Here is a 23,882-nt window from a genome sequence, read left to right on the forward strand (position 1 = left end):
GTGAAGGAACTGGATTTTACTGACCTATTTAAATAATACTGACACTTGATATACGCTATATTTTTCTAAATGACCCAAAGACTTATTACTCCTTACTAATTCTAAAAGTATATTTATTATAGTATATGCAATACTTAATGCTGTACCACTATCTACCATTTATGATGTTACCATTCTTATTAATTTCTCCTATTAATACAGTAGCATTCCTCTTAATTCTGAAAGGTTCTTTTTAAGTATAAATTTTTAATAAATATGTAAATATCTTGATTTCCTGAAGCAGTCCTTAGATCAAAATATATAGAACCTCTTTAAAAAGAAACGAAAAAAGTTCTTTAGACTTTATACCAAATTTCAGCATCTCCAAGGTGGTCAGAATTTATTCAACATATCCTTTGCTTCTTGTTTTTTTCCAAAGAAAGTTTTCCTTCTTTATATTTGGACATAGTCAAATATAGGGCTTTGGGAGGATTTTTTGTATTTGTTTGTTTTGGTTTGTTTTTTAACCAAAAATAAAGTCATGAGAATTCAGTTTGTCTAATTCTTAAAACTTCTTCACATATAATAGACCTGTTTGGATTTTGTGAATCTTAAGAGTTAAGAACTTTGAAATAAGGGCAAATATGAAGTCATCCCCAGTATTCCTGGTTTTCTAAGTTCATAGTAAAGATAATCTTGACATTATTTGCTTTGCTTTCATTGATTCCTTTTGCCTCTATTCTCTGTTATTTTAGAATTAAATTAATTACATAAGTACTGAATATCAAATGTATGTGCTGCAAGCATGTCCTTAAGTATGCAATTGAAAATAGCTATTATATAATTTACTGATTCTATGAGGCCAACACCAATTCACTCTAATACCAAAACCAGGCAAAGACACCACAAAAAAAGAAAATTACAGACCAATATCCCTGATGAACATAGATGCAAAAGTACAAAATATTAGCAAACCGAGTTCAAAAATACATCAAAAAGATCATCCATCATGATCAAGTGGGATTCATCCAAGGGATGCAAAGATGGTACAACATTTGAAAATCCATCAACATCATCCACTATATCAACAAAAAGGACAAAAAGAACATGATCATCTCCATAGATGCAGAAAAAGCATTTGACAAAATTCACCATTCATTCATGATAAAAATTCTCAACAAAATGGGTATAGAGGGCAAGTACCTCAACATAATAAAGCCCATATATGACAAACCCACAGCCAACATTACACTTAACAGCGAGAAGCTGAAAGCTATTCCTTTAAGATCAGGAACAAGACAAGGATGCCCACTCTCCCCATTTTTATTCAGTGTAGTTCTGGAGGTCCTAGCCATGGCAATCAGACAACACAAAGAAATAAAAGCCATCCAGATTGGCAAGGAAGAAGTCGAACTGTCCCTGTTTGCAGATGACATGATATTGTACATAAAAAACCCTAAAGAATCCACTCCAAAACTAGTAGATCTAATATCTGAATGCAGCAAAGTTGCAGGATACAAAATTAATGCACAGAAATCTGTGGCTTTCCTATACACTAACAATGAACTAGCAGAAAGAGAAATCAGGAAAACAATTCCATTCACAATTGCATCAAAAAGAATAAAATACCTAGGAATAAACCTAAACAAGGAAGTGAAAGACCTATATCCTGAAAACTACAGGACACTCTTAAGAGAAATTAAAGAGGACACTAATAAATGGAAATTCATCCCATGCTCTTGGCTAGGAAGAATTAATATTGTCAAAGTGGCCATCCTGCCTAAAGCAATCTACAGATTTAATGCAATCCCTATCAAAATACCTAAAGCATTCTTCAATGAACTAGAGCAGATAGTTCTAAAATTCATATGGAATGACAAAAGACCCCAAATAGTCAAAGCAATCCTGAGAAAGAAGAATAAAGCAGGCAGAATTATGCTCCCTGACTTCAAGCTCTACTACTAAGCCACAGTACTCAAGACAATTTGGTACTGGCAGAAGAACAGACTCATAGACCAGTGGAACAGAATACAGAGTCCAGATATAAACTCAAGCATATATGGTCAATTAATATATGATAAAGGAGCTATGGATATACAATGGGGAAATGACAGCCTCTTCAACACCTGGTATTGGCAAAACTGGACAGCTACATGTAAGAGAATGCAACTGGATTACTGTCTAACTCCATATACAAAAGTAAACTCAAAATGGATCAAAAACCTGAATGTAAGCCATGAAACCATAAAACTCTTAGAAAAAAATATAGGCAAAAATTGAGCGACTTCTTTATGAACATATCTCCCTGGGCAAGGGAAACAAAAGCAAAAATGAACAAGTGGGACTATAACAAACTAAAAAGCTTCTGTACAGCAAAGGATACCATCAATAGAACAAAAGGACATCCTACAGTATGGGAGAATATATTCATAAATGACACATCTGATAAGGGGTTGACATCCCAATTATATATAAAGAGCTTACAAACCTCAACAAACAAAAAGCAAATAAGCCAATTAAAAAATGGGCAGAGGAGCTGAACAGACACTTCTCCAAAGAAGAAATTCAGATGGCCAACAGGCACATGAAAAGATGCCCCACATTGCTAATCATCAGAGAAATGCAAATTAAAATCCCAATGAGATATCACCTCACAGCAGTTAGGATGGCCGACATCCAAAACACAAACAACAAATGTTGGTGAGGATGTGAAGAAAGGGGAACCCTCCTACACTGCTGGTGGGAATGTAAGCTAGTTCAACCATTGTGGAAAGCAGTATGGAGGTCCCTCAAAAAACTCAAAATAGAAATACCGTTTGACCAGGAATTCCACTCCTAGGAATTTACCCTAAGAATGCAGCAGCCCAGTTTGAAAAAGACATACGCACTTTTATTTTTTTGCAGCACTTTTTGTTTATTGCAGCACTTTTTACAATAGCCAAGACATGGAAGCAACCTAAGTGTCCATCAGTAGATGAATGGATAAAGAAGATGTGGTACATATACACAATGGAATATTATTCAGCTATAAGAAGAAAACAAATCCTACCATTTGCAACAACATGGATGGAGCTAGAGGATATTGTGCTCAGTGAAATAAGCGAGGTGGAGAAAGACAAGTATCAAATGATTTCACTCATCTGCGGAGTATAAGAACAAAGAAAAAACTTAAGGAACAAAACAGCAGCAGACTCACAGAACCCAAGAATGGACTAACAGTTACCAAGGGGAAAAGGACTGGGGAAGGTGTGTGGGAAGGGAGGGATAAGGGGGAAAATGAGGCACTACAATTAGCGCACATAATGTAGGGGGGGGACATGGGAAAGGCAGTAATACAGAGAAGACAAGTAATGATTCTATAGCATCTTACTACGCTGATGGACAGTGACTGTAATGGGTTATGTGGGGGGGACTTGATAATGGGGGGAGTCTAGTAACCACAATGTTGTTCAAGTAATTATACATTAATGATATCAAAAATAAATAAATAAATAAATAATTCGCTGAAAACAGGTAGACAGCCATATTATACAGATTAATGAAGAAAAGCCACCTTTAGCCAAAAGGCTGTTAATCTGAGGATTTAGGAGCACACAAATATTTATTCCACTGAAATTAATGGTATATGCTTTGACTTATGGGACTTTTTGCAAAAGATTTCTCAGGGTAAAAATAATCTTTTAAGGAACATGACAATTTATTTAAGAAACCTGGAACTTTCTCATGTTTTGAGAAGTTTTTGGTCATTTATGGTTTGATTTTATGGTACTTTTTCTATAAAGAAATGGATTAATTCATTTAATATCTGAGTATCTACCAAATTCTTAATGCAGGAAACATACCAACAAAAAGTAGACAAAAATTTCTGCCTTCTAGGGACTTACATTATACTGGCCAAACTCAAGATTTTTTTTTTTTATATTTCAATCTTACTTATATCTAGAATTTGGGATAAAGTGACTCCTTTTTAGTAATGTAAATCTTGGTCTGCAACCTTGTGACATCAAAACTGTATTAGTAGACTGACAAACTTTCTGGAAAGCAATTTTGCAGTGAGTATCAAAAGTTGTTTTTTTTTTTAAGTCTTAAAGATATACACGCAAATATACTCAGCAAACTCAATTCTTTAAGTTTAACTAAAAGCAGTAATTAAAGATATTCACAAAGATTAGAATATTCATCACAGTATTAAAATACTACAAAACTGGAAACAATTGTCCATTAATACGTGACTCATTGACCTGATTATGGAACCTCTATGAAAATAATCCACAACCACTTAAAATCATGTTTTATAAGTTATATAAATGTATCATTTTTAAAATATAAAAGAATATGAATAATATACCCCATGCACATTTAAAAATATAGATGGCTATATACCAAAATGCTAGCCATGGTTAGCTTTAGATTGTAAAGTTAGAAGCAATCTTATCCCTTTTTTGCTTCTCGGGTTTTCCATATTTTCTAACTAAATGAGAAAAAATAATTGCAATAATGAGTCTAGAGAATACATTATTTACAAAACTCAAAAGGTGTTTAAGGGTTTCGTTTTAATCTTAAATACAAAAACTAAGTATTACAGAACAAGAGCCAAGGTATTCAATAGTTTGTTCTTTCTTCCCAAATAAAATACGACAATTCTATAGAATTAGAATACTGCTTGAAGAGAAATACCATAGCACCACGAACATGTCTATTTGTAAGGTAGCATCAGAAGATTAAAATAAAATATATTTTGAGTTAGTTACCTATCCAGGGCTTCCTTGAAGTATTTTCTCTGGACATCAAATTGAAAGACTGTACGTTCACAATCTGTTGAAGCATTATCACTACCCCCATGCTTCTTCAGGAAGGCATCAAACCCATTCTCATCCGGGTATTTCAAACTACCCATAAATACCACTAAGTGGAAAGAACACAAAGTCACAGAACACAAAGACATAGAAAACGTTTTTATCATCATGGGTGAAATTTTTCACATACAAAAAAAACTGGAATAAATACAGCAACACATTAACAATGGTTATGTCTGGATAATACTTTCATTACACTTCTGCTTTTATAATTTTCCATAATCATATATTACTTTTATACTAAAAAACTACACTTTTTAAAAAAGAAATGATTTGCAAAAGTTTAAAATGCAAACATAAGAATATATGTAAATTTATTGCTATTATAAAAACTCATGAGATGAAGTTTACCCTCAAATAGCTTAGAAAGCCAGAATATAAAAAAATGAGTAATTCAGGAAAGCAAATATAAATACAGATTTAAATATGTATCATTGTATAGCATCCAAACAGATTTTACTTGGGTACACTCATAATTAAACTGAAGATGTTCTGTTTTGTTTTGATATTATCATGCATTTTTATTTTCTGTATTTCTGATGCTTTGACATCTTAGGACCTTGCTAACCCTGGAAGAAACTGCCCCTCCCAAGGCCATAGCCCAGATTCATTGAGATTGCCAATTGTCTCCTGATCTATTGGCCTTACCGTAACTGAGTAATAATAAAACCTACATTGTAAAATCATTTTCTAAGTGGTCTCATTCTAATCCTCAAGTAAGTACATTCAATGAGATTGTCTTCCCCCATGATATTCATCGGGACTTTTTCTTAGCCTTATCTCTTATTAAACATATCATACTTCTATCAAATTAGTTATTGATCTTTGAAATCAAGTCATACAAATTTGGAAGAAAACAAAACACTCAGGAATTATATTTTACAAAGATCTTACTGTGTTCCAAAAAGTGTGCCAGTCCGGGCAGGTCATCTGGATCAGCAAAACTCCCAACTCCAACACAAAGAGCTGCTGCAGACTGGAATAAGTAGAACACATACAAATTTTGAGTCAATCCCAAAGGGCTAATATTGTTATCTCATTTTAAGGATTCACTTGGAGATGGAGTTTTCCAACAGAAAATTAACAAAATTCCTTCCCTGAGAATCAGGAGGAGCAGCAAAGTGAAACTCACCAGAACTGTGTCAGTTTCACCCTGCTGCTCCTCCTCTTGCCATCCTGCCAAATGCTGAACAGGTGCAGACCTAAAGGAAAAAGCAGAAACAGAAAAAAAGGGAAGGGGTACTGGCCAGCCCACCCAAATATCATATCGTGTCAGCATTTCAGCATTTTATGTTTCCTGATTTATTAGATTTTGGAAATCTGTAGAAGTAATATATCTTAAGTAGATTATCTCTAAAGATATCTAAGCAATTAGTCTGTATTCATTAACTCAGTTAGTAATGTCAAGCTTCTCAATATGTTAATCAGAAAATTTTGTTTTCATTAAAATGGCATTAAGATAACATGTCAGGAAAACATCTAACAAGATAATAAATGGTTAAAAAACAAAATCTTTAACTATTAAAAACTACAGAACTTTAAAGAGGCTTTTTAGTTCTTCACTTCTTATTGATGATTACAGAAGACATTACTTCTCAGTATTCTCCCAAAGCCAAGGGATAATTAGTTTTTAACAAAATAGATGGTCAAAAGGTACACCAAACTGTGCACTTAAAATAATTAGGGCATACATTTATGTCACTAAATTAAAAAACACAAAAAAGGAGAAAAAACAGTCAATTCGAATATTTGAGGACAGGAAGTTGAATTATTAACTTTCCCTAATTTTACAAATGTCAATTTAAAGGGTTAATATATTTGGTGACACAGACTGTTTGGTAAATGGCTACCCTCTTAGAGAGTTTAAAAAACACCATGTACCTGGTGTAAAATCTAACCATGTGCCAGAAAACTGGGACATTTTTAGAAGAACCAACAGCCCCACTTGATACTATAAATCCCATTTTGAAGACTTAGGCACATAACTCAGTTAAACCATGAGGAATATCCACTTCTTTAAGCCACAACAGTCTAACCTGTTCTGTGATGTTTAATAGATGCCTAACCTGCTTTCAGCTCCAACTACCCCATAAAGATTTCTTGTGTCGACCAGCAATTTGAAGACATTTTTGTATAAAGATGACTTAAACCACAGTCTGTCAGTCAGCTTTGACCACAGCAAAAACAGGCTCTGCAATTGCTAGAAAAGAAATTCATACTTGAAAATTATCTACCCAAGAAATATTTGAGAAATTTATACTTGAGAATCGAGTTAAGAAAGTCCTAAACAAATCTTAATTTGGTATACATCATACTTAAATTTCAATCTTGTTGATTTATCAAACCTTTCAAATCAAGAACAACTTCCTTTTGGGAGGAACAAAATGGAGGGTAATAAAAACGATACCTCTGAAAAGTAGTTAACCTTTTACTTAGGTAATTCTCCAAAAACCCAAACTTATTTCTTCCTACTTTTTTTTATTAACTCTCATGTTTACCTTAAATTAGGTTCACAGTTTTCAAACAAAAATTAAATCAAACTTGAGACAGGGACCATGGGCTTAGACAGAGTAGGGTGAGGGCCTCTGGAAAAAGACAAAGCAAGATAACCATTGTGAGATTTGCTTTGGCCTGCTGGGGGGCCCAGCTTATTTTTCTAACTTTACCCAAGTGCTGCTTTTCTTCCTCCAGCCCTAAACAAATAATTTGTTGCAACTTGGGCAATGTAGCAATCAAGCCCAAAACTACTGCAAGCCCAAAACAACATAGTAAAAAACAGGAAGGATTCCATCTTGAAACCCAATTAGTTAAAAAGTAAGACAATAACTCAGCCCACCTTGGGAGCAAAGCAGGCAGCCTTGAGTGATATGCTCCCAGACCAGGAAGCTGCTATCCTAGGAGGAAATCAGAGCAGTAAAATTCTTGTAAATAACTAATAAGAAACTTAGTGTTTCTTCAAAGGTATTTGAGACCACTTAGCAGGTGTACATCCCTAGCCCTTTGTCTCTCAACTGCCTATAAAACCCCTACACAACGCACCACCTAGGGGACTCTCTTGTCCCCTCCTGGCTTGAGCCAAGAGCTCTGTCTTTTCGCTTTCTCTCTAAATAAAAGCCTCTGCCTTGCTCTCCTACCTTGACTGTTGGCGAAGTTCATTCTTTGGCTCCGTGAACAAGAACCCCGGCATTAAAACCACTGCAAAGCTTTATACTACTCTTAAGTCCCTTCTTATCTAGACTACCTACTTTACTTCCCTTTTGCAGACACTTATTCTTTCAGTGAATATAAACCATTTTCCATTGTTACAACCATGAGATCTTTCCTTTCACTAGTGTATAACCCTTGCATCTGAATCAAACAATTTGATCTCCTCTTCGAACTACATTAGGTTCTTTCATTCCCTTCTAATATGATCTAGAAATTTAGGTATCAATATGAGGGAATATATCATACTGAATTCTCAGAAAAAAAAGGCAGCATCTCAGGCATTTTTTAATGATCACTAGTTTGAACTTGCTACTTCTAAAAGAGGTAAACATTTGGAGTTTGATCCCCTTCAGCAAAATAAAATGGGTAAAAATACTGGATGCAAATCTTCACTTGCTAAAATTATAAATGTTGCATAAATCTAAGGTATTTTATTATGTCTTGACAATAACAATGACTGTCAAAACAATTTTTAAATTTAACCTTAGTTTCACTTATCATTAATAGAAGATATAAAGAAGTCTAAAGGATGGGAAAAGCTACTAATATAGACAGAGAAAGAAACTTATAGATGGATATATTCAGTTATGAAGTTATAACACAACCAGACTAAAAGTTAAAATGGCCTTAAAATTATGTGATCTAATCCTCTTGTTTTAAAAATGAAAAAAATGAAAAGGCCTAGGATCACCCAGAAAGATAGGGCCAGAGCCAGAATTAAACCTCAGGTTTCCTGTCAATTCTTTCCACTCTTTTATAATTTCTTCTTTTCTGTTATTGTTCTATTTGGAATTATGAGATCTATTTTAAATCATGTGTATTTATTAATTTCCAATTTATAAGGACCTTAGTATAGACTATGGTGGCATATATATACTTCTTTCCCCCATTATTTTGCTTTTCATCCCTAATACTTCCCAAGCTAAAACCCTTGACTATATTAATGCTACCCCAAAACAGGCATCACTCATAATCTGAATAGCAAGAGCCAAATACCTTCTTAGAAACATTCTCAATACCCCCAACAAAGTGAAAAAACTGGCACAATCTTCTTTGAAAAATAGTTTTTTCTAGGAAGAGTGATTATCAAAGGATTTATTTAAAATATATCTATTACTTGATAGTTTCACATCTTCACATCCTTGAGGGATGACCACCCTATAGTATAATACATTTGACATTTAGATTTTAGTCTTAATAATCTGAACTTTAATTCATTTGTATGTAGACTGTGCCATATTGAATGTATTGTCAGTATTCAAGAAACTCACTTTAACATTTGCTGATCAATTCCACTGTAATGCTTCCACAATATTACCCTCAACATGTACTCCCTACTGGAAAATGGAGGCATTCTTTAAAAGATACCTAGAGAGGGAAATTCTCCCTATCAAGCCCTATTTATATATTCATTGATTTTTATGTATTTCACTAACTCATTATATAATTTCAATATATTTCACTAAGCTCAAATGCCCATTTCTATTTCGATTCCTCCTATTTACTTGTTATTTATCCAGACCTTTGGTACTAAACTAAATGTGAGATAAATCACATTCAATTACCTAGATAGAAATTACCCCGGAGGACTCGTAGATCCATAGGCCCAGGTGAGGATTCTATACTGGCCGTGTTTTTTTCTCCAGTCTCTCCTCAAGAACAATACATTCTCTTATTCATCTACCCCAGAATAAGAATAATGCAGATTCTTATCTCTCAGCATTTGTTTTTAAAACACAGAATGTGTATAAATACACAATTCAAATATTACCAGTGACTACCTCTGAGAGTTATGATTATGGGTGACTTTTATGTTTTGTTTTTTCCTTACTTTCCATTAGTCATTTGTCACTTTTACAATCAGAAAAGTCTTTAAAATGTAATTTTTATACAGAATAGACCTTTCCTGAAAATCAAAAGATACATAATTCCCCTTTGCCATTACAAAATAAAACATGAGTTTAGAACTTATCCCAAAGAGTTCCAAAATTAGAAAAAGACATAAAAGACATGATTCACACCTGTTTTTCAGTGGTTTTCTTTCTAGCTTCTGTCCTCTCTTCTAATTCCTCCAATTCATTATCCTCAGTATCAAGATCATCATCATCATGCTCGTCATCATCATCAAACTCTTCTTCATCATCAAAACCTTCTTCATCATCATCTTCGATTTCAGCTCCAGAATCTTCATCATCATCATCATCATCATCATCTTCCTCTTCCCCTTCCCCTTCCTCTTCCTCTTCATCATCTGTTGCATCTCCCATTTTACCTTCCATATTACTTAGGTCTGAAATCAAAAGTGCCTGCAAGCCATTCTGTAATTTGATGTATCTGAAAAAAATAAATAAATCACACAACACTTTCAGTCAGCTATTCATTACACTACACAAACACAAGTTATCAGCTTAGCAAAAAAAAAAAAATTTTTTTTAAATCCAAATCCGTACCCACACACACAAAACCAACACTACTTTTGAATTAATAAAATTGGTTACTTCTGGGGAGGGAAACCTCAAAACCTTATTAGTTTCTGAATAGCTGAAGAGGAAGGATGAGGGAGATGCTTCACTGTTTGTATTTTTGCATTCTGAAATATGAAAACTATTTACCCATTCAAAAAACCAAATTTTAGAAGTTAAACATAAGCAACAAACATAGTTTTATGGACTAAAAAAATGGCTGCATCTCCAAGAAAATGAAGTCCCACACACTAGTAGCCCTACAGGAAAAAGTATTATCCTATTTAGTAAAGCTGCTGTGCCAGTTTTATGAGTGGGTGCCTACTTCAAACTTCACCCCAGTTATACTCATTCTGTTATGTATTATCCAATAAGCATTTAATCAGCAGCCTTTAATGTATCAGATGACATCTAACATTAAGGATAAAAAGAACATTCCTCATCATCAGGCACTCACTGTCTAGTACAATACAATGCAATTAAGCCAGTACAACATAGAATGATAGAGCTAAACATAGAATGTTTGAAAGAAGGAACTAGTCAGAAAATACCCCAAGACAAGTACACTTACTTTGAACTTTAACTTGAGATTAAAAAGTTAATTGGGGAATGACATCAGCAACATGTGGTATGAGTTTTTTTCTCTCCGTTCAACTAATCCAACATCCATCTCCAAAAAAAAGTGCCTCTATACAGCATACCAGAACACCTAAGAAACCCATCTAACCACACATCTGAGAGTGGGTGGATTAGCCCAAGGGAGGAGGCTGCAGAGCCAACAGTGGCAGGTCCAGCAGTGGGACAGAGCATCCTGAGGTGGAGGGTAAAGGTGGTAAGTGAGGGTCTGCTCGGCGTGTTCTGCTGAGGGGACCCATTGCCCTCTCTTAAAGACTATAATAACTGAGAAGGAAGGAAAGGAAAAGTAAGCAGACAATGAGAACTAAAGGGAAGTTTCTCTGTCTGCCCACACACCTCTGGGGCCCTCCCCCTCACAAGGATTCCCCTACAGGTGGGTGAGCACACCCAGAACCCCAAGTGCTAAGTACAAACTTGCCCCCACTCTACTGCCACCTTTTTCCCCCACTGACAGTGCTTTTTATTTCCTTTTGATGTTTTTTTTTCACACATGCCCCCAATCTTAGCATTCATTGAGTTAGCTCTGGTAAGAGAAACCAAAAATGTGTTATAGTGCCACCTTAAGGAAAACAAAAAGAAGGTGCCTAATCATCAACCTGTGAACTGTTAGAATTAAAGTAAACAAAGCATTGCCTAAATAAGAAAGGTATTCCCTACTTCAAATGTACTGGCAGAAACACTTTTCATCAAACACTATGAAAAATCACAACAATATTCTATCACAAAAAGAAATGACAATTTTCCAGCAACTGAACCCGAAGACATGGAATATTGTGACCTGACAAAGAGTCCACATAGCCATTAGAAAGAAATCCAGTGAACTACAAGAAAACTCAATAAGGCAATACAATGATTTCAGGGAAAAAATTTATGAGCAGAGGAGTATTTCACCAAAGACACTGAAATTCTAAAAAAGAACCAAACAAATTATGGAGCTGAAGAACTCAATAAATGAGATGAATAATGTATTAGCACTGGAAATAGAGAAGAACAGATGGAAAAGAAATGGCAAGTTGGAAGACAGGAATCTAGAAATAATTCAGGTGGAAGAGAGAACTAAGATTTCTAAAAAGTGAAGAAACCCAATGAAAGCTATCACACTACATTAGAAAAGACAATAATAAAAGTAGTGGGTATTCCAGAAGGAGAAAAGAGGAAGAAGAGGACAGAGAATTTATTTAACAAAATAATAGCTGAGAACCTCCCAAACCTGGGGAAGGAACTGGATATACAAGTCCATAAAATTAATAGAACACCTTATCATCTCAACACAAAAAGACCTTCTCTCGGATAAATTATACTAACACTGTCAAAAGTCATTGAAAAAAAAAAACGAACTTTAATTGCAGACAGAGGAAAAAAGACAGTAAGCCATCAGGAACCCCCACTAGGCTATAAGCAGATTTCTCAGCAGGAACTGTTACAGAACAGACAAGAGTGGAATGACATATTCAAAATACTGAAACGTAAAAACCCTCAGCCAAGAATACTCTATTTGGTAAAGCTATCCTTCAGATATGAAGGAGAAATAAAGGCTTTCTAGACAAACAAAAGCTGAGGGAGTTCACCATCACTAGACCTGCTTTACAAAAAATGATGAAAGGAGCTCTTCAAGTTGAACCAAAATGACAGAAGTACACAGAACTCTGATTAAAGTGATACACATAATTAGAAAACTGACTTTTAAAAAATAGTATATTAAATTGCTTCTCTCTCACTTACCAACTTTACATTTCCCTGTATGGCCCCAGAAGATGACTGGTTAGCCAGAGACGGGTAAGATTCCTCAAGGGAGGAACAATCTAAGACAGGCACAGTTGCAGGGGGGCCATCAGGAGAGAAATTGGGGATCAACAGAGGGGAGGCTTAGAACCTCACCCCCCCTGTTTTGAGAGAAATCTTCTGCATCTGTGGATGTTTTGTTGCCCTTGTCTAGCTTGGATTAATACTTACTCTATAGGCACAGACCTGATGATCTACATTTTCCCTCTTACAGCACTATTATGTTTTCTACCTTTATCTTGCATCTACCTACCACTTCAGCATTTTATTAAAAATAATAATAATAATAATAAGGGAGAAATGTGGGATTCACATATAAATCAAGTATAAAAATCAAATGAATAATCATATCTGACTTGACTGTTTATAGTTCATGATGCATGATCAAAACCGAAAGTTTCTGTGATATGACTGCCCTTGCACTGCTCACCATGTAAGAACTTATTCACTATGTAAGAACTTGTTCACCAGGTAAGAACTTGTTCGTTATGCTTTAGAAGATTGGAGACTGTTGAGAAATAGGCTTGGGTTGATTAATGACTGTGCATTGAGTCCCCTATTCAGAATTTTATTGTTGTTAACAACCATTTGATCAATAAATATGAGAGATGCCCTCTCAAAAAAAAATAGTATATTAAACTTTTAATTATAGCATAAAGATAATGGAAAAGAGCATTTAAAAATAACTAGCTAAGCTACAACTTAGTAATGAAATCACAGCATGAAAAGAGACAATTTGTGACATCAAAAATAGAAAAGAGGAAGAGTAAAAGAATGGAACCTTTATAGGTGAATGAAGATAAACTGCTATCAGCAGAAAAAAGACTATTTTATTTATGAAATGTCTTATGTAAATCTCATGGTAACCACAAAGCAAAAATCTAGAGCAGAGGCATCAAACATTAAAAAACGAGGAGACTAAGAAAATCATTATGGAAAAGCACCAACTTACAAAAAGGTAGACAGAAATAGAAGAAATAGACAATACAGTAATTATAGGGGACTTCAATACCCCTCTATCAGCAGTGGATACATTGTCAAGACAGAAAATCAGCATGGAAATGTTGGAATTGAACTACATTTTAGAACAAATGTACTTAATAGACATATACAGAAATTCCATCCAACAGCAGCAGAATATACATCCTTTCAAATACACATGGGACATTCTCCAGAACAGATCCAGATAGGCCACAAAACAAATCTTAGCAAATTTCAGAAGAATGAAATCATACCAACTATCTTCTTTGACCACAATGGTCTGAAACTAGAAATCAACAAGAAGAAAATAAGAAGATCTACATATATATAGAAACTAAACAACACATTTCTAAACAATTGGGTCAAAGAAGAAATCAAAAGGAAAATATCTTGAAAAAATGAAAATGGAAATACAACATATCAAATATTGTGGGACACAGTAAAAGCAGTTCTATGAGGAAACTCACTGTTTATAGCCAAAAAAGCATATATTAAAAAATTAAGATGATTTCAAATAAACAACCTAGTTCCTTTACACTGCACAGAACTAGAAAAATAAAGTAAGCCCAAAGTTATTAGAATGGAGGAAATAATAAAGATCAGAGTGCAAATAAATGAAATAAGAGACCAGAAAAATAATAGAAAGGATAAACAAAATTAAGAGCTGGCTCTCTGGAAAGATAAACAAAATTGACAAACCTTAAGCTAGAATAAGAAAAAAGGAAAGATGAGTCAAATAAGTAAAATTATAAGTGAAAGAGTAGATGTTACAACTGATACTGCAGAAATACATAGAATCATCAGAGACTACTACAAATGATTATACATCAACAAATTACATAACCTAGAAGAAATGAATACATTTCTAAGAGGAACACACAAACTACCAAGACTAAATCAGGAAGAAAGAAAATCTTGAACACACAAATAACAATTAAAAGAGATTGAATTCAATAGTCAAAAAAACTCCCAACACAGAAAATTCCAGGACCAGACAGCTCCGCTGGAGAATTCTACTAAACATTGAAAGGGGAATTAACACCAATCCTCCTCAAACTTGTACAACCTATCAAAAAGAAGGGAACACATTCAAACTCATTCTCAAAGCCAGCATTACTGATAAAACCTGATAAGGATACCATAAGAAAAGAAAACTACAGACCAATATCCCTGATGAGAGATGCAAAAATACTCAACAAAATATTAGCAAACCAAATTCAAGAACACATTAAAAGGATTATATACCATGACAAAGTGGGATTTATCCTTGGGATGCATGGATGTCCAATATATTCAAATCAATCAATGTAATACATCACATCAATAAAACAAAAGATGAAAATCAAATGATCATCTCAATAGATGCAGAAAAAGCATTTGACAAAATATACAACATCCTTTCATGATGTTGGGGATTGGGTAAAGAAGAAACAAACCTCAAAATAATTGAGACCTAGTACAACAAAGCCACAGCTAGCATTAAACTCAACAGAGAAAAACTGAGAGCATCTCCTCTATAATTAGAAATAAGCCAAGGATGCCCACTTTCACCACTCCTATTCATCTTAAGCAACTGAAAACGAAATGAGAATGATAGAAGACTAAAGATGGTGGCATGAGAGATGAGACAAAGAACCCATCCAAAACCATATATAATACGAAAATATACTTAATACAACTAATCCTACAAGAGCAACAGGAAAGAAGGCTGTGCCAGACTGCATACACCTGGAGAACAGAGAAGACCTCACAAAACAGGGTAATGTCAAGATTTGATCCAGCAGGACCCAAGCCCTTCCCCAACCCCAGCTCACTGGCAGGAGTAAGAGAAATGGAGAAGGGAGGGAATGGAAGCCTAGGACTGCTGAAGACCCAGCCCTAGAGATCTGCTTTAGGAGCACAAACCTACATTGCATGGGGCACTGGAGATTAGTGAGTTGGAAACTTAAGACAGGCAGAATACTTGGATACACTGAGATTCCAGCTGTTTAGGGATGGCAGGGATCCACATCTGGCTGCTCTGGGACAAAGGAAAGGAGGGCGGTCTGAGAGGCTTCCTAGCAGAGAGAGGGCTGCTGAAGGGGTGGGGATTGCATGGAGGTTGATGTTCAGGAGAAGGGATACATAGACAAGGTTGTCTGGGAGCACTCTCCCCAGCAGGTTGGAAACTTTCAGGAACTTCAGCTGCTCCATCCCCCTGGCTGGCTACTCAGCTGCGAGGCCACCCATTGTGATACGCAGCCAGCTGTGCCTTCCTCCTGACCTGCCAGCACCAGCTCGCAAACCAGCAATCCCTGCGCTGGTGTCAGGCCAGCCAGAAGGAGGCCTGCCTATGGCAGATACAAACACAAAGCACAGAGGCTTACACCTGTTTGCTTAGCCCACTGGTTCTTAAAGTGGAGACAGGCTCTATAGCCAAGAAGCAAGAAACAGCTCTTTCCTCCCCCCAGCCATCAGAGCCACTCCCCTGCAACCCCTGACATCACTCCAGGGGCTGAGCAGCTCCAGAGACTAGAGCTTCTGGGCACTAGAGGGCACCACATAGAATTATGAAACGTCAAAGGAACATGGTTCAAAGCAAAATCTCACAAAAACTGGAAAATGGGGAAAGTGAAACTGAACTGACCAATCTTCCTGAAAGAGAATTCAAAACAAAATCATAAACATGCCCATGGAGGTACAGAAAAATATTCAAGAACTCAGGGATGAATTTAGGATGGAGATTCAGTCATTAAGAAACTCCAAATCTGAAATGAAACATACAATGGAGGGATTTAAAAGCAGATTAAATGTAGTAGAAGAGATGTTAAATGAAACAGAAATTCGAGAAGAGGAATACAAAGAAGCTGAGGCACAGAGAAAAAAAGGATCTCTAGGAATGAAAGAATGCTGAGAGATCTTTGTGACCAATCCAAATGGAACAATATTCACATTATAGCAGTACCAGAAGACCAATAGAGAGAAAAAGGGATAGAAAGTCTCTATGAGGAGGTAATTGCTGAAAACTTCCCCAATCTGGGGAAGGAGATAGTCTTTCAGGTGACAGAGGTGCACAGATCTCCCAACACAAGGCACCCAAGGAAGACAATATCAAGACATATAGTAATTAAAATGGCAAACACCAAAGATAAGGACAGACTTTTAAAAGCAGCTAGAGAGAGTAAAAGATCACATACAAAGGAAAACCCATCAGGCTATCATAAGACTTCTCAACACAAACCGTACATTTACAGGCCAGAAGGGACTGGCATGATATGTTTAATGCAATGAAAAAGAAGGGCCTCACACCAAGAATACTATACCTGGCAAGATTATCATTTAAATTTGAAAGAGGGATTAAATAATTTTCAGATAAGGAAAGGCTGAGACAATTTGCCTCCCACAAACCACCTCTACAGTGCATTTTGAGGGACTTCTATAGATGGAAGTATTCCTAAGGCTAAACAGCTGTCACCAGGGGAAATATAACCACAGTAAAGTAAAACAATTAATTACTAAGGAGATGAAAAATCAAATCAACTACCTACCCCCAAAGTCAATCAAGGGATAGAAAAAGAGTACAGAATATGATACCTAATATATAAAGAATGGAGGAGGAAGAAAAAGGAGGGGAAAAAAAAGAACCTTTAGGTTGTGTTTGTAATAGCACACTAAGTGAGTTAAATTAGACTGCTAGAGAGTAAGGCCATTACCTCGAACCTTTGGTAACCAGGAATCTAAAGCCTGCAATGGCAATAAATACATACCTATCAATAATCACCCCAAATGTAAATGGCCTGAATGCATCATTCAAAAGATACAGAGTCACTGAATGGATAAAAAAACAAGACCCATCTATACGCTGTCTACAAGAGACTCACTTCAAACCCAAAGTCATACACAGACTGAAAGTGAAGGAATGGAAAAAGATATTTCATGCAACTAATAGGAAGAAAAAAGCAGGAGTTGCAGTACTTGTATCAGACAAAACAGACTTCAAAACAAGGAAAGTAACAAGAAACAAAGAAGGACATTACATAATGATAAAGGGGTTAGTCCAACAAGAGGATATAACCATTATAAATATCTATACATGCAAGAAAGAGGCACCCATACATGTGAAACATATACAAACAGAATTAAAGGGCAAAATAGAATGCAATGCATTCATTTTAGGAGACTTCAACACACTACTCACTCCAAATGGTAGATCAACCAGGAAGAAAATAAGCAAAGACACAGAGGCACTGAACAACACATTAGAACAAATGGACCTAACAGACATCTACAGAACTCTACACCCAAAAGCAGCAGATTACACATTCTTCTCAAGTGTACATGGAACATTTTCAAGAATAGATCATATACTAGGACACAAAAAAAGCCTCAGTAAATTCAGATGGACTGAAATATTACCAAAGAGCTTCTCACACCACAAAGATATGAAACAAGATATAAATTATGCAAAGAAAACAAAAAAGCCCACAAACACATGGAGGTTTAACAACATGCTCCGAAATAATCAATGGGTCAATGACCAAATAAAAACACAGATCAAGCAATATATGGAGATAAATGACAACAATAATTCAACACCGCAAAATCTGTGGGATGCACCGAAGGCCATGCTAAGAGAGAAGCGTGCTGCAATATAGGCCTACCTCAGGAAAGAACAATACCATATGAACAGTCTAAACTCACAATTAATGAAACTAGAAAAAGAAGAACAAATGAGGCCCAACGTCTGTAGAAGAAGAGACATAATAAAGATTAGAGCAAAAATAAATAAAATTAAGAAGAATAAAACAATAGAAAGAATCAATGAAAGCAGAAGCTGGTTCTTTGAGAAAATAAACAAAATAAATAAACCCCTAGCCAGACTCACCAAGAAAAAAAGAGAGTCTACACACCAAAACCGAATCAGAAATGAGAAAGGAAAAATCACTATGGACACCACAGAAATACAAAGAATAGTGAGAGAATACTGTGAAAAATTATATGCTGACAAACTAGAAGAAATGGACAACTTTCTAGAAAAATACAACCTTCCAAGGCTGACCCAGGAAGAAACAGAAAATCTGAATAGACCAATTACCAGCAAAGAAATTGAATTGGCAATCAAAAAACTACCTAAGAACAAAATCCCTTGACCAGATGGTTTCACTGCTGAATTTTATCAAACATTTAGTGGAGACTTTAATACCCATCCTCCTTAAAGTTTTCCAAAGAGTAAAAGAAGAGGTAATACTCCAAAACTCATTCTAGGAGGCCAGCATCACTCTAATACCAAAACCAGGCAAAAACACCACAAAGAAAGAAAATTACAGACCAATACCCCTGATGAACATAGATATAAATATACTCAACAAAGTATTAGGAAACCGAATTCAAACATACATCAAAAAGATCATCCATCATGATCAAGTAGGATTTACTCCAGGGATGCAAGCATGGTACAACATTTGAAAATACATCATTATCATCCACCACGTTAACAAAAAGGACAAAAACAATATGATCATCTCCACAGATGCTGAAAAAGCATTCAACAAAATTCAACATCCATTCATGATAAAAACTGTCAACAAAATGGGTATAGAGGGCAAGTACCTCAACATAATAAAGGCCATATATAACCAACCCAAAGCCAACATTATACTTAACAGCGAGAAGCTGAAAGCTTTTCCTTTAACATCAGGAATAAGACAAGGAAATCCACATTCCCCCTCTTTTATTCAAAATAGTACTGGAGGTCCTAGCCATGGCAATCAGACAACACAAAGAAATAAAAGGCATACAGATTGGCAAGGAAGAAGTTAAAGTATCACTGTTTGCAGGTGACATTGTATTGGACATTAAAAAAACCCTAAAGAATCTATTCCAAAACTACTAGATCTAATATATGAACTGAGCAGAGTTGCAGGTTGCAAAATTAACAGAAAGAAATCTGTGGCATTTCTATATACTAACGATGAACTAGCAGAAAGAGAAATCAGGAAAACAATTCCATTCACAATTGCATCTAAAACAATAAAATACCTAGGAATAAACCTAACCAAGGAAGTGAAAGACCTATACTTTGAAAACTACAAGACACTCATGAGAAAAATTAAAGAAGATACCAATAAATGGAAACACATCCCATGCTCATGGATAGGAAGAATTAATATTGTCAAAATGGCCATCCTGCCTAAAACAATCTACAGATTCAATGCAATCCCTATGAAAATGCCAACAGCATTCTTCAACAAACTAGAGCAAGTAGTTCTAAAATCCATATGGAATCACAAAAGACCCCGAATAGCCAAAGCAATCCTGAGAAGGAAGAATAAAGCAGGGGAGATTACGCTCCCTGACTTGAAGCTCTACTACAAAGCCAGAGTAATCAAGACAATTTTGTACTAGAACAAGAACAGACCCACTGACCAATGGGACAGACTAGAGAGCCCATATAAAAATGCAAGCATATATGGCCAATTAATATATGATAAAGGAGCCATGGATACACAATAGGGAAATGACAGCCTCTTCAACAACTGGTGTTGGCAAAACTGGACAGCTACATGCAAGAGAATGAAACTGGATTACTGTCTAACCTCATACAGAAAAGTAAACTCAAAATGGATCAAAGACCTGAATGTAAGTCATGAAACCATAAAACTCTTTGAAGAAAACATGGGCAAAAATCACTTGAATATAAACATTAACAACTTCTTCCTGAATGCATCCCCTTGGGCAAGGGAAACAAAATAAAAAATGAACAAATGGGACTACATCAAGCTAAAAAGCTTCTGTACAGCAAAGGACACCATCAGCAGAACAAAAAGACACCCTACAGTATGGGAGAATATATTTGTAAATGACATATCCGACAAGGGGTTAACATCCAAAATATATAAAGAACTCACACGCCTCAACACCCAAAAAGCAAATAACCCTATTAAAAAATGGGTGGAGGATATGAACAGATACTTATTCAAAGAAGAAATTCAGATGGCCAACAGGCCCATGAAAAGATGCTGCACATCACTAATTATCAGGGAAATGCAAACTAAAACCACAATGAGATATCACCTCATGCCAGTTAGGATGGCCATCATAGAAAAGACTAGGAACAACAAATGCTGGCAAGGATGCAGAGAAAGGGGAACCCTCCTACACTGCTGGTGGGAATGTAAACTAGTTCAACCACTGTGGAAAGCAATATGGAGGTTCCTCAAAAAACTAAAATTAGAAATACCATTTGACCCAGGAATTCCACTCCTAGGAATTTACCCAAAGAATACAACTTCTTAGATTCAAAAAGACAAATGCACCCATTTATCACAGCACTATTTACAATAGCCAAGATATGGAAGCAACCTTAGTGTCCATCAGTAGATGAATGGATAAAGATGTGGTACATAGACACGATGGAATACTATTCAGCTATAAGAAACAAATCCTATCGTTTGCAACAACATGGATGGAGCTAGAGGGTATTATGCTCAGTGAAATAAGTCAGGCAGAGAAAGACAAATACCAAATATTTCCCTCATTTGTGGAGTATAACAACAAAGCTGAACTGAAGGAACAAAATAGCAGCAGATTCACAGACTGCAAGAAGGTACTAGTGGTTACCAAAGGAGAGTGGTGGGGGAGGGCGGGTGGAGAGGGAGGGAGAAGGGGATTGTGGGGTATCATGATTGGTACACATGGTGTGTGTGGGGTCACGGGGAAGACAGTGGACCTCAGAGAAGAGAAATAGGGACTCTGGCATCTTACTACACTGATGGACAGTGACTGCAATGGGGTATGTGGGGGCACTCAATAATAAGGGTGAATGTAATAACCACATTGTTTTTCTTGTGAAACCTTCATAAGAGTGTATATCAATGATACCTTAATTTTAAAAAATGAGAACTACCCCATTCATAATAGCATCAAACAGTAAAATACTTACGAATAATTCTGAACCAGGAAATGAAGGATCTGTACAATGAAAACTCCAAGACTTCACTGAAAGAAAATGGCACAAACAAGTGGAAAGACATCCCATTCATGAACTGGACTAATTAATGTTGATAAAATGGCCACATTACCCAAAGCCACTTAGAGATTCAATGCAATCCCCATCAAAATACCAATATCATTTATCACAGAAAGAGAATAATAAATCCTAAAATCTATGTTTCACTAAAGACCCTGAAGAGCCAAAGCAATCCTGAGGAAAAGAGGACAAAGCTGAAGGTACCATGCTTCTTGATTTCAATTTACACTACAAAGCCATGGTGATAAAAACGGTATGGTACTGGCCCAAAAACAGACACATTGACCAATGTAACAGAATAAAGAACCCAGAACTAAATCCCCATATATATGGTCAACTAATATTCTGCAACAACGCCAAAAACACTCAATGGGGAAATGATTGTGTCTTCAACAAATGGTACTGGGAAAACTGGAGAAACAAATGCAAAACAATGAAATTGGAACCATACCTCACACTACTGAAATGTTAAATGGAAATGGATCAAAAACAAATATAAGACCTCATACCATAAAACTCCTAGAAAAAAACATAAGGAAGGTCATCAATATTAGTCTTGGCAATGATTTTTTTGAACATGACGCTAAAAACACAAACAACAAAAGGAAAAATTAACAGATATGATACATCAAACTCAAAAGCTTCTGCACAACAAAAGAAGCAATTAATAAAATGAAAAGAACCTACAGACTAGGAGAAAATTTCTGCCAATCAACAATGCACAAGGGGTTAATACCAAAATATATAAAGAACCCAGTCAACTTAGTAACATAAAAGCCAAACAATCCAATTAAAAAATGGGTAAAATTAAATAGACATTTTCTCACAGAGGATATCAAAGTACCAAAGAGACACACGAAAAGGTGCTCAACATCACTAGTCATCAGGGAAATGCAAATCACAACTACAATGAGATAACACCTGACACCTGTGAGAATGGCTATCATCAAGAAAATGGAAGACAACAAATGTTTGCAAGGATGTGCTGAAAAGGGAACCATTAGACTTTGATGGTAGGAATTTAAATTCATCCCACCACTCTGGAAAACAGTACGGAGGTTCCTTAAAAAAGTAAAAATAGGTCTATTATATGATCCAGCAATTCTATTTCTGGATATATAAGGAAATGAAAACAGGAATTCAAAAAAATACATGCACTCCCATGCTTATCACAGCCTTATTGGAAGATATGGAAACAACCCAAGTATCTATCAACGGATGAACTGATAAAAAAGATAAGGTATATATACACAATGGAATATTATTCAGACATGTAAAAGGAGGATATCCTTTCATTTGTAACAACACCGACAGATCTTGGGCACATTATGCTAAGCAAGATAAGTCAGACAGTGAAAGACAAGTACTATGTGATACCACTTATATAAAGAATCTAAAAAATGTAAACCTGTAAAAATAAAATGTAGAACAGTGGTTACCAAGGGATGGGTGGTAGAGAGGAAAAGAGTGATGGTATTTAAGGGTACATACTTACAACAAGTAGCAAATAAGTCACAGAGGTCTGATGCAAGTATAATGAATAGACAACGATATTGCAGTATAATTATGTAATGTGATATCACTACATTAGCAATCATATTACAATATATAAATGTATCAAAGTAACACATATCATGTTTTATGTTCAAATTCATTCAATAAAAAAGAAAAACATCTAGCAGAAACTGGGAAGAATAACATGCAAAGAAAGACAAGGAAGGGAGCTTCTGGCTCAAGATGTGATGTGGGTTTATCCCATTTCTGAACAAAAATCTCATTTAAATAACAGGAAAAAGTTGTGGTTATTTTTTGTTTTGGTTTTGAGAATAAAATCATGGCAGATTTAGAAAATAGTAAAGGACACTGTTAGCAGACCAGTTTTTGGAAATGATTAGAATATATAATTTTAATCAGATTAATGGAAAAAATAGAAGAGAACCACAGGCTGAAATACATGTGATAAGAGTTTTT

At 35.5% G+C, this 23,882-nt stretch overlaps 1 protein-coding gene across 2 annotated transcripts in view; it reads right to left on the reverse strand.

The window, feature by feature from the left end:
- The window catches only part of NRDC (nardilysin convertase), a 122,521-nt gene that overhangs the window by 58,622 nt on the left and 40,017 nt on the right, over positions 1–23,882 (reverse strand). The window contains exons 2-6 of one of the 2 annotated variants that reach the window (XM_057500207.1): positions 10,064–10,376; positions 6,902–7,035; positions 5,968–6,037; positions 5,730–5,811; positions 4,731–4,884 (exon numbers count right to left, since the gene is read on the reverse strand). In XM_057500207.1, coding sequence (XP_057356190.1) covers positions 4,731–4,884; positions 5,730–5,811; positions 5,968–6,037; positions 6,902–7,035; positions 10,064–10,376 — 753 coding nt within the window. The remainder of the gene's footprint in view (positions 1–4,730; positions 4,885–5,729; positions 5,812–5,967; positions 6,038–6,901; positions 7,036–10,063; positions 10,377–23,882) is intronic. The other variant, XM_036893090.2, reaches the window with a different exon arrangement.

This window comes from Manis pentadactyla, chromosome 4 (assembly GCF_030020395.1).
Source record: "Manis pentadactyla isolate mManPen7 chromosome 4, mManPen7.hap1, whole genome shotgun sequence".
In the NCBI taxonomy this organism is placed as follows: Eukaryota; Metazoa; Chordata; class Mammalia; order Pholidota; family Manidae; genus Manis; species Manis pentadactyla.